Here is a 12,780-nt window from a genome sequence, read left to right on the forward strand (position 1 = left end):
AGGACTCTGACAGACATATGCACGGACTTGGAGTTTACATTCGTAATACCCTTCCCTTGACTAGAGAAACAAACCTAGAAACAGATGATCAAGCCTTTATGTGCTTTAGACTAAACGTGCAACACAGTATTAGCTACTATTATTTTCTCTACCGCTCTCCCTCGACTCAGGACTGCTCCATAATAAACAAAGTATCTGACAGCATAGACACAGCACTGTCCCTCGACACTAGCGCACAAATACATGTGTTTGGTGACTTTAATGTCCACCACAAAAACTGGCTTGGATTCTCTACTCACACAGATGCAGCGGGCAGCACAACCCATAGCTTCGCTATATCTCGCTCCCTATCACAAAGTGTTACGTTTCCAACCCGTTTCCCTGACCAGGAAGAACAACACGCATCACTTCTAGATCTGTTTTTGACCACAGTTCCCGATGACTGCATAACGAAGGCCCACAGCCCACTCAGGAACGCTGATCATGCAGTGATAATGGTTGAAATCGCCCTAAACTCTAGACCCATAACTGAAGAGCCAGTGCTCAAAACAACGAGATATTATAATAAGGCTGACTGGGAAGCCATCAGGGAACTAATTAGAGATGCTCCATGGAAAAATATTTTCTCTCTCCCTACTGAACAATGTGCAAACGAGACCACTGACTGGTTCAAAACTGCAATCGAAGCGCATGTTCCCATGCGGAAATTTTATAGTAAGCCCCATTCTCCCCAATGGTTTACGTCGACTTGTGCAACTGCCATTACTCAAAAGCAGCATGCATACCGTAGGTTTAACCGACATAAGTCCAGTTCAAACAGACTGAAGTATATAGAAGCTAGAAATAACGTTAAGGAAGAAATAGCGACAGCTAAGAGAGAATTTACGGAAACCACTAAAAAGCGCATCGAAGCACAAAAACTAGGAACTCGAGACTTCTGGAAAATCTACAACAGTGTAGTGAATAATGGGCAATCAACAATTCCCCCACTAACCAACAATCACGAGGTTGTCTCCTCAGCAACCGACAAGGCTAACATGCTTGCCAGTCGGTTTGCCTCAAACTCCACACTGGACCCTTCCAACCACCCCCTACCTGACTTTCCTATGCGGACAGACGCCACACTAGACGATCTGAAAACCACCCCTGCTCAGGTGCATGCTATCATAAAAAACCTTGACACCTCAAAAGCATGTGGACCCTGTCTTATCCCAGCTGTGCTATTAAAAAAGTGCTCAGCCGAAGTAGCTCCAGTTCTCTCCAAACTCTACAACAAATGTCTTAATGAAGCTTGCTTTCCGGGCTGCTGGAAAACTGCTTCTGTTGTACCAGTATTCAAGAATTCTGGCGAAAGGACAGACCCATCAAATTATCGCCCCATTAGCCTCCTCCCACTTTTTGCCAAAATATTTGAGACCATAATTAACCATGCTCTAGTCCATCATCTTACAGATGCTAAACTACTGACTGACAAACAATATGGATTTAGACAAGCCCATTCCACAGCAGACATCCTCACTGTGATCTCTGAACGTATATACCATTCACTGGACAAAGCGGGGGAAGGCAGAGCGGTAGCTCTAGATATATCTAAGGCTTTTGACAGGGTATGGCATGAGGGTCTCCTCAGTAAAATCAGATCATACGGTATCACTGGTAGAATACTTAACATAATTAAATCCTTCTTAGATAAGAGAAAAATCCAGGTAGTCCTCGACGGTCGCACATCTAAACAATATGATATAAATGCGGGAGTGCCCCAGGGGTCTATCCTTGGACCTCTATTGTTCCTGATATTCATAAATGACCTCCCCGACAACATTGCCTCAGAGATGGGTATATATGCTGATGACACTACACTCTATGGCAGACACGACAGGAAGACGAATGAACACATTTCTAAAGAAATGGCAGAAACACTAGAGGAAGACCTCCAATCTGTAGTGGAATGGGGGACAAAAGTGGTTGGTCGCGTTCAATGCTGCCAAGACTAAACTAGTTTCATTCAATAATTACAAGAAACCCTCTCTACCACCCATAGCAATGGCCAACGACTCTTTATCTGAGAGTCCATCTTTCAAACTCCTTGGCCTAACGTTCACAGGAAACATGAGTTGGAACAATTACATTGAAGGCATTGCCAGGGCCGCTGCAAGGAAGGTGGGCTCTCTCTACCGTGCTAGAAAACTACTAACACCCGAAAGTATCCTGTACCTCTATAAGGTCACCATTCGCCCATGTATGGAGTATTGCTGTCATATTTGGGCTGGTGCATCTGTTACTAGTCTCTCGCTCCTTGACAAGGTTCAAAAGAGAGTCGCAAACCTGATAGGCCCTGAACTGGCATCTAAGCTTCAGCCTCTGTCCCATCGACGAAATGTTGCATCCCTCTGCCTTTTCTACAAGTATTTTAGTGGTGAATGCTCTGACGAACTGCAATCACTTGTGCCCCCACGACGTGAGCACCCTCGACAAACCCGACAGGCTACTAGATCCCACCCCCACACTGTAGAGATCCCTAGATGTAAAAGATCTTTTTACTCGAATAGTTTCTTCCCCAGAACCGCAAGACTCTGGAATTCCATTCCAGGTCCCTGCTTCCCCAACAGTACTGACGTGCAGAAGTTCAAGTGTAACGTGAACCGACACCTTGCTGCCCAAATCCCTACATTGTACCCCAGTAGTTGTTTCCCCTGATAGTAGCCCCCTACACCAAAGTGGCAATTTGCCTTGTTTGGGGTGAAAATGTAATAAAAAAAAAAAAAATAAAAAAAATAAAAAAAAAAAAAATACACTGAAGGCATTACCAAGGCTGCTATGAAGAAAGCAGGCTCTCTCTACCATGCTAGAAAACTACTATAATCTGAAAGTATCCTGTACCTTTACAAACCCATCATTTATCCATGAAGTATTGCTACGACATTTCAACTGATGCATCTGCTACTAGTCTCTAACTCCAAGGCAGAGTTCAAAAAAGAGTCTTGCACACTATATATACAATATATACATATATATATATATACACACACACACACATACATACCTTCGATAATTTATAACTTTTTTTTCAGATTATTGACACATCGTTCATATTTTTCAGAAATATTCTCACCCATGTTAACCTGAAAATGACTTTCTTTAGTCAACAGAAAGGACTACATTTTCCATCATCATTGTCTTCACACAGCATTACTGACCTAAGATCAAGGAGAATTTGGTTAGGAAATCTTGTCCCATCCTACATATTCTCCTGATCTAGACCCCTCGGATTATAAAACCATTTAGATGGTCCTAGGTTAACATCACTAGAAAAGATGGGACACAAGTTAAATTCGTATTTAATTTTACAATTTATAACCTATAGAATTTTACAATTTATAAATTAAAAATGTTTACAATTTATAAACTCATTAACAGATGGAATCAAGTTATAAACAGCAAAGGTCATTTCTGTTATGAATAAACATTTTCAAAACCAGTTTTTCATTTTTAAGATGAATCAGTGAAAACTTTTGCACAAACCTAATAAAAAACTAACCTTGAATATTTTGTGAATCTGACAGTTGAGTTTCAGTTTTTTCCTTGTTCATTTCCTGCCAGCAGTAAAAAATCGTCTTCATGGGTGGAAGTGCCTAAAAATAAAAAGTAAAAAAAACCAAAAAAAAAAAACCATGCTAAATTCCTACAAGTTGATTAGGGCAACCTTAATTCCAGAAAATAAAGATGTATAACACAGAACCGTTTGGAGGTACAAAGAGACTTTATTCCTGAGAATACAAACACAAACAAAACCTAATCAAAAATAGAAAAAAACAAGTAGATGAGAAGCGCAAATAACTGTCACACTCAGAGTTATCTCCCTTGACTAACAAATAAATTTATAATGTAATAGAGCGCTTCATCAGTATAATAGCAAGAATCAAAACATTGAATTTCAACTAAAACCAATGGCATCTACTTAATTGTCATGTCACGGTAATGAACATATCCAAAAATTACAAAAAAACGATAAGTTAAAAAATGAATTATTAATGAAAACAGATTTCAAAGAGAATTAGTGAAGACTGAGTTTTGCTAAATTGGCTTACAATTTACAGAATATCCTCCCTTGTTACGATCCAAACTCTCTAGTTTTTTGTGTTTTTTAAAATTATTTTCACTAATAATTATCATATTTTGTAATTGTTGGATATGTTCATCACTGTGACATAGTGGTTTTATTTGAAATTCAATATTTTGATTTTCAAATTTCACTAATATAATGAAGAAGCACCCTTAATACTGGTGTAAAGCTTAACCTTTGTTGAAAAAAAAATCATATAATCGAGAGTAGCTAACCTGAAGTGAGGTTGCGAAAAAAATACAATCTTCTTCGCGACCTTCTTCTCAGGTTTTGTAACCACAGTAACATTAAAAAAAAAAAAAAAGAATGAAGTTACTCTTCACAAAGGAGGAAGGTTTTTATAACAATTACCTTACTCTATTAGTATTAACAACCATAAGGCTATTGTTCTTCTTGGCTGTTGGAAAAGCATCCTCACCTCTGGCAGCTACACCCAGGTAAGCTATGTATTATTCACTACAACTTTTTAAGAATGGGAGATACAAAAGAAGGTTGATGTGGATGATTGGTTGGTTGTTTTTGTTTTATGGCATATCAACCCTTTTCAGGTTATTTAATGCCGAATGCAAAGATTTTGAAGAAAACATTTTTTAATAGAATATATTTGTTGTTTTCACGTCGGTTTCTATTTAACCCATAGTTGGGACCCTAACAGGTACTACCACTCCAGATCAGAGTGGACCTGGGAGCAATGGTAATTAAAGGGTGGCTCAACACTCCCCAAAGCCCACAAGCTGGGGCCTCACCACTGGATATAGTTTAAGGTCATATTCAGGACCCCCATTGATGACTTTTACCCTCTGCAGGAGGGCAGTCGGCATATTCTAATGCCCCACCAACAGGGCCAGTATTTTTGTGAAAATTTTAGCAGAGGCTTTTGTCTCAGCACCAGAATCAAAGCCATTGGCTGAGGTATGTTTCTTGTCCCAAGAAAAAAGAAATATTACGCTTTGTCAAGGGGTTACTTTATTGCTAATCGCTGGAGGTGCTTCTACCAGGGAACGTGGGGAGGCATTTTTTGCAGGCCAGATTGCTCTACCTCTAGAGTGCCGGCTTTTCAAATTTGACCTTGTGTCTCATCTTCCCAGTGTGGGAGGGAAGTGAACAAATTCTATCAACATTATTTCTTTTGGGTCTTAAAAATAACTTTTTTTTTGTTCATTTGAGAAACATTTGCGATAATTGAAAACTAGGTTGGTTATGTCACTAACTTGTGCGTCAACAATTTCAGAACAATGTATTTCGATTTTATTTTCAATATTAAAAAAAATATTTTAATGCCATTTTTATTAATACTTGAAAAATAATTTCATAGTATTTATTTTTTGACACAAATTTCTATTGGACATAAAGAATACAATTTTCAATGCCTTTCAAGATATTTTCAAAACATTTTCCATATTTTCAAGGATTTTTCAAGGTAATAATAGAAATAAAGCCTTTTCAAGGCAAAAGTCAAAATTCAAGGAGTTTTCAAATCTGTACGAACCCTTCTTTTCCTGACTGTGACAGCATTCGCATGCACGTGTCCGTGCTCTGTTAGAATAAGCCTCTTTGTGTGATATTGAATGGATTATAACAAGGTTTCATATTTAATGTCTTATTTCGCACTGATAATAAATAACTTGAAGATAATTCATTTCATTAAGGGAGGACCAGAAGCAAGTTTTTTTCAATTTATTCTTTTATGAAATCTTTAATATTTAATATTTACCCTTTTAACATGAGCCATGAAGAGAGCCGTGAAAATTTCCACATCAGCTTTTGTGAACACTTTGCTTTCAGACTGGAATGTTCCATTTGTACAGTATTCGATGACGAATTCCAACTTCTTCATTAGTTTTAACGTATATTGTAGACATCGGTGTCTTATACATAGATTGGTAAACTGAAAAAAAATAAATAAAAATTTTATTAAATTTCTCATTTTCATTAAAAAAAAAAGTAAAAATTTTATTAAATTTCTCATTTTCATTAACTTTCATTAAAAAAAAAGTAAAAATTTTATTAAATTTCTCATTTTCATTAACTTTCATTAAAAAAAAGTAAAAATTTTATTAAATTTCTCATTTTCATTAACTTTCATTAAAAAAAAAAAGTAAAAATTTTATTAAATTTCTCATTTTCATTAACTTTCATTAAAAAAAAAAGTAAAAATTTTATTAAATTTTTCATTTTCATTAAATTTCATTAAAAAAAAAAGTAAAAGTTTTATTAAATTTTTCATTTTCATTAAATTTCATTAAAAAAAAAAGTAAAAGTTTTATTAAATTTCTCATTTTCATTAACTTTCATTAAAAAAAAAAGTAAAAGTTTTATTAAATTTTTCATTTTCATTAAATTTCATTAAAAAAAAAAGTAAAAGTTTTATTAAATTTCTCATTTTCATTAACTTTCATTAAAAAAAAAAGTAAAAGTTTTATTAAATTTTTCACTTTCATCAAATTTCATAAAAAAAAAAAAAATCCCAGAAAACATTGCTGTAATATTGAATTCCTGTTTTACAAGTATTTTAATGAAATGCATTCTGATGAACTCGTTGCACCTGTGCCTCCTTGATGTACATATCCCTGACAAACCCACTTAGCAATAAAATCACACCTCTTCACTGTCGAGATCCCTAAATGCCAGAAAGCTTTCTACTCTAAGAGTTTTTTTCTCTTGAACAGCTAGACTTTGGAATTCACTTCCTGCTACTTGCATCCTTGACTGTACTGACATGCAGAAGGTTAAATGTAATGTAAACCAACATCTTGTTAATCTTTCCTAGACATGGTCCCAAATAGTAGTCCCTTACATCCAAGTGGCAATATGCCTTGTTAGGGGTGAATACAATCAAAAAGAAAACCATTCAATTTTCCACTTTTCATTATCATTATATATTGTTTAGATTTTTTGAACTACTCTTATCTTGATTGGCATTTTTACATTTTCACAAATGTAAAGCTCAAAACTTCATCTGGAATCTGTATGGAATTTCGAGCAAAACACTTCATTTAAACCACATTGTGTTAGATAATAGCTGGATAGAAGCAGTTAATTCTCAGTCTATCTATCTAACAATTTATCTATCTACCTCTCTATCTGTGGATCTACCTCTCTCTCTCTCTCTGTATCTATCCCTCTCTCTGTATCTACCTCTCTCTCTCTCTCTCTCTCTGTATCTACTTCTCTCTCTCTCTCTCTACCTCTCTCTCTCTCTGTATCTACTTCTCTCTCTCTCTCTCTGTATCTACCTCTCTCTCTCTGTATCTACCTCTCTCTCTCTGTATCTACCTCTCTCTCTCTCTCTCTGTGTATCTATCCCTCTCTCTGTATCTTTCTCTCTCTCTGTATCTACTTCTCTCTCTCTCTCTGTATCTACTCTCTCTGTATCTCTCTCTCTCTCTGTATCTACCTCTCTCTCTCTCTGTATCTATCCCTCTCTCTGTATCTCTCTCTCTCTGTATCTACCTCTCTCTCTCTCTGTATCTATCCCTCTCTCTCTCTGTATCTATCCCTCTCTCTGTATCTCTCTCTCTCTGTATCTACCTTTCTCTCTCTCTGTATCTATGCCTCTCTCTGTATCTCTCTCTCTCTGTATCTACCTCTCTCTCTCTCTCTCTGTATCTACCTCTCTCTCTCTCTCTCTGTATCTACCTCTCTCTCTCTCTGTATCTACCTCTCTCTCTCTCTGTATCTACCTCTCTCTCTCTGTATCTACCTCTCTCTCTCTGTATCTACCTCTCTACCTGTGTATCTACCTCTCTATCTGTGGTATCTATCTATTTATCCATCTATCTATCTGTGTATCTATCTATCTATTGATTATCTATATAATTATCTATCTATCTAGCGATGAGTGGATAGCAGAGAATTTGAATGGTGACATTTTTGACAGGTGTCGAACCGTGTTTACCAGTCAGTTTGTACCAGAAAGCATGCAAATGGGGACGTGACATGTCACGTGATCCAGTTTGCGCAAGCATAGTTTGAGTTGGGTTCGAGATGCCAAGAAAGATGGATGAACTAAACGAGTCTCCCTTCAGAACAGAGACCCAGAAAATCTCCCAAGCCGAGAGTCCATCGATCCCTCCTTTCTGCTATAAGAAATTCCTGGGTCTGCCTCACCAAGATGGTTGAAGAATCCCCCAGAAGTGATCAGCCGCAGATCAGGTATGTTATCACGTGTATATGTATATATGTTGACACGCAAGCACACACCAATGCAACTAGATGAGTCACAGGCCATTAAGTTAAACATGAAGACACTAGACCGTTACACCACAAATACAATGTACGTAGGTACAGACATATGCCCTGTTAATTAATCAAGAAGTATATATTAACTAGCCTGGATGCCTGGTGTTGCCCAGGTTTGGAGGTGTGTTGAGCAAAAATAAAAAAAGTGGTAGTAGGCAGGAAGGCTCAAGCACGTATCGCGAAGGAGGAAAAGAACGTAAAAAAAAAAACAAAAAAAACATGACGCCTTTGCTGTTGTGTCCATCGCCAAACTGAAAGTTGCAATGGTTTGAATTAAGGTTACTCAATCGAAAAAAGGGGATGACTTTCGAAAATATCCGCAAAAAAGTGTAGAAAACTGCCCAGTCATGGGTAAAGGAATTAATTTTTTTTTTTACTAATTTTTCGATATTTGTCGTCCGAAAGGTTGAGCTTCAAAACGATACTGATCTTGTGAAAATCCGTCGCCTCTATCGAAATTTTTAGGCAGACATACAAACATACATTTAGACAGACAGGTGAGATTTATATTATAGATTGATTCAGTTAGATGACAATACAACAATTGTCAGCCATGACTAGGTACACGTCTAAAGTTATTTGTAATCATATTTTTAGCATTTTTTTCTCACTTAGAACTGATTATTATTTGGCACCTTATCTCCTACGCTATGGGTCCTTTTGGCCAAATAAGAATACTTGATACACACAAATTTTCAGTCCATATTATTAAAACTCTCATCCCTCCCGTCTCCAGTGGTGATGGTTGATAAGCGGTTTACCAAGTTTGATATAAAAATTATTAACAGAACACAATGTAATTCTTATCAAGCTTAAATTCGTACAATATAAACCCTAAAAACTGTGCTCACATAATATAGAAAACTTTTCATTCATACAAAACAATCGAAGATACACATTATTATCAACAATTTATTATCAACTGTTGATCAAATAGTTTTTTTTAATTCATGTGCTAACGGTATGGAGAGACATAGAAATAAGTGGCCATGGTTTGCATGCGTCCATTATAGGAAGCAGTGGTTTATGAACATGGAACTCTTCAGATGCAATAATACGATTATGCAAATTTAGGTATGTTTGAGAGTTTTAGGTGGCAGCATAAACGGATATTTTTGCTTGACAAATATATTTTGGTTTTTGGACATCCCATTCACGTGTGATTTTGTTGTTGGTTAGCAAAAATAAAAAAAAACAAAATGAAAAGCGAATGTCATGGAAAAAAAACACACACACAAAATAATCTAACTTGAGTGTGCGTTTTCTTTTTAATCCAAATTTATTTAAGTGACTGAAATAGGAATTAATTGCCTATATACATCTTTCATTCATGTCAATTATAAATATTATCAATTTTTAAATAACAAATAAACTGACATGAAAATGTTAAAAGTTTTAATCTCTATATAAATAAAATGAACTCATTTTTCCCCCGTATGATTTTGACCTTAATAGGATTAAAAATCAAGATATTTCATGCAAATATAATATGCGGAAACAAACACTCGGGCAACGCCGGGTACCCCCGCTTGTTTAAAATAATTTAATTTCCCAAGACAAAATAACTTTTTTTTCAAATTTCATTAAAATCCAACAAATAAAAAAAAAAAAAAAGAATTTTTTTTAAATATATAAAAACTTACACCAACTGATGTAATTATCGGCTGAAGAATTTCTTGAGGCGGCAGCACTACACTTTGAACCAAATCCAGAAGCTCTTTAACAGGAATATTTCTGGAAGTCTTCAGAGGAAGTGGAAGATCAGGTAGAATTTCTAAAATCTATAAGAAATGAAAAATTGCTAAAACCAACTTGTTACATAAAAAAATAAAACTTTTTATCTAAAAGATTAAAAAAAAGTATTCATAGTGAATGAACAGTTAGTGTTCATTGTGTTATTAGTGTTTATTATTTTTTAATTATTTTTAGTGTTTTTTATTATTATTTTTTAGTGTATATTATTCTTTTATTATGTTTTTGATAAAATTATGATTAAAATGATTATGTTATCAATAAAGTGAAGAAAGCAATTTCATTATGACTCATAATTAATAACAACTTGTGCAACAGATTCCAAAAGCATACAGCACAAATTACTTGCACGACAGACCTCTAAAACATATTCCAATCGAGTTGCATGGCAGATCCCAAAAGCATGCCCCACAATCAACTAGAACATCAAACCCCAAAAGCCTTCATGATTGACTTGCATGCCATACCTCAAAAGCAAACACCTCAACTATTATAAACCTAAAAAACATACACACAGATTGGCCTCCAATAGCATACACAACTCTTTAAATGCAACTCCTTGAAAGCATAAAACACCAACTGATATGCCTTTCTTCCCCGAACAATTCGGTACAAAACAGATCTGACTTACATCTTCTAAGAAATCCATACATCGCAGCCAACCCAGAGTCGGTCGAGGTGTGGTTGAGTTTTGAATCTGCATCAAAAATGGCTGCATTTGTTCAGGACAAACTTGGAATATTTTCAGAACAAGTTCTTTCAAATATGCATCTTCCAAATACGGCATGATATGGACGTTTTGTAGGAACAGACGCATCGTATGATTTGGATCACTGCGGAAAGAATAAATAGAAGTAAAAATAAATAACATAAAAACAACAAAATATCAGTTGGAGTAAAACTGACTTGTAATGTATTACTTGAAATAATACATTACAGCTAAATGTAGATAGATTAATTCAATATAATTAACAAGGTTTTAAGCCTCCATATACGAGGGTGAATATCTGATTGGTTCATTTAGTCATGTGATTAGGCTCAGAAGGATTTGAAGTGATCTAGACAGTTGCAGTTTAAGGGTAGTAGATGAAACATGAAAGTAAAAATCTAAGTCAATAAATCTGGTATTTCGAACATTCTCTGAAGGCAACCAGAACCCATCATGATTAAGAAAAATGGATCACTCGTTAAAGTTGTCTTTAACGCAGTTTCCCATTAAGTGCCCAAACTAGATGATGCAAGCAAGACATACAAAGAACATTGATTTAGAGTTTCTAGTGTTACCGTGAAGCCGATGATCATTTAAATAAAAATGTCAGCGTTTACAAACATAATTGTGCACTCAGGCTATTTCTTCTATACTGATACCACACACACATACATATACACACACATATATACACACACACACACACATATATCATGAAATAAGAATTATTCTTTTATACTTACACACACTAGTGTTTCATACTTACGCAATTATCAGTGTAGGATGACAATTCCTGCCATTAGAGAGATTCAAACCCAGTCTCGAAGCTACCTTTCGCCAAACTTTCACAAGAAACACCCGTCTAGCAGAAAACACTATCACTAATTTCCCTCACTCTTTATCTTTTTTTTTTTTATTGCATTTTCACCCCAAACAAGACACATTGCCACTTTGTTGTAGGGGGCTACTATCAGGGATATAAGCATCAGGGGTATTGAGTAGGAAGCTGGGCAGCAAGATGTCGGTTTACGTTACACTTGAACTTCTGCATGTCGGTACAGTCGGGGAAGCAGGGACCCGGAAGGGAATTCCAAAGTCTAGCCGTTCTGGGGAAGAAACTACTAGAGTAGAAGGCTCTCTTGCATCTAGGGATCTATACTGTGCAGGGGTGGGGTTTAGCTGCTTGTCAGGGGTATTTACGTCGAGGGGGCACAAGTGTTTGCAGTTCGTCAGAGCATTCACCGTTAAAGTACTTGTAGAACAGGCAGAGGGATGCAACATTTCGTCGATGGGACAGAGGCTGAAGTTTAGCTGACAGTTCAGGACATATCAGATTGGCGACTCTCTTTTGAACCTTGTCTAGAGACTAGTGGCAGATGCACCAGCCCAAATATGACAACAATACTCCATACATGGGCGAATGGTGGCCTTATAGAGGTACAGGATACTTTCAGGTGTTAATAGCTTTCTAGCACGGTAGAGAGAACCCACCTTCTTCGCAGCGGTCCTGGCAATGTTCTCAATGTAATTGTTCCAACTCATGTTTCTTGTAAACGTTAGGCCGAGGAGTTTAAAAGATGTACTTTCAGATAAAGAGTCACTGGCCATTGCTATTGGCGGTAGGGAAGGTTTCTTGTAATTATTGAAGGAAACAAGTTTTAAACCTAAACGTAGATTCCATGAGCAAAGCTTCTTCCTTAGAACTGCACGCCTGTGGAATTGTCTTCCGTTGTCCTGCTTTCCAGCTGGCTACAATATGGTTCTCTTCAAGTCTAACGTAAACAAGTTTTTGATGAGCCGTTCTATATAAGTTAACAAATTTACCGAATTTCCATTAATAACGATTACTATATTGTCCAATTTCTACTGTACACTCTTTTACCCTTATCCTCGAGTGGCCTCTTGGCCTTGATAAGTGGTGATGCCTATGTAAATAATAAAAAACAAAACAAAA

At 36.3% G+C, this 12,780-nt stretch overlaps 1 protein-coding gene across 1 annotated transcript in view; it reads right to left on the minus strand.

Moving 5' to 3' along the window:
• LOC145239992 (nucleolar pre-ribosomal-associated protein 1-like) overlaps positions 1-12,780 on the minus strand; it is a 142,866-nt gene that overhangs the window by 97,871 nt on the left and 32,215 nt on the right. Inside the window, exons 8-11 of the mRNA XM_080103575.1 lie at positions 10,749-10,950; positions 10,009-10,146; positions 5,838-6,011; positions 3,539-3,632 (exon numbers count right to left, since the gene is read on the minus strand). Coding sequence (XP_079959701.1) covers positions 3,539-3,632; positions 5,838-6,011; positions 10,009-10,146; positions 10,749-10,950 — 608 coding nt within the window. The remainder of the gene's footprint in view (positions 1-3,538; positions 3,633-5,837; positions 6,012-10,008; positions 10,147-10,748; positions 10,951-12,780) is intronic.

This window comes from Euprymna scolopes, chromosome 19, assembly GCF_053919585.1.
Source record: "Euprymna scolopes isolate OS-2025 chromosome 19, ASM5391958v1, whole genome shotgun sequence".
Taxonomy (NCBI): Eukaryota; Metazoa; Mollusca; class Cephalopoda; order Sepiida; family Sepiolidae; genus Euprymna; species Euprymna scolopes.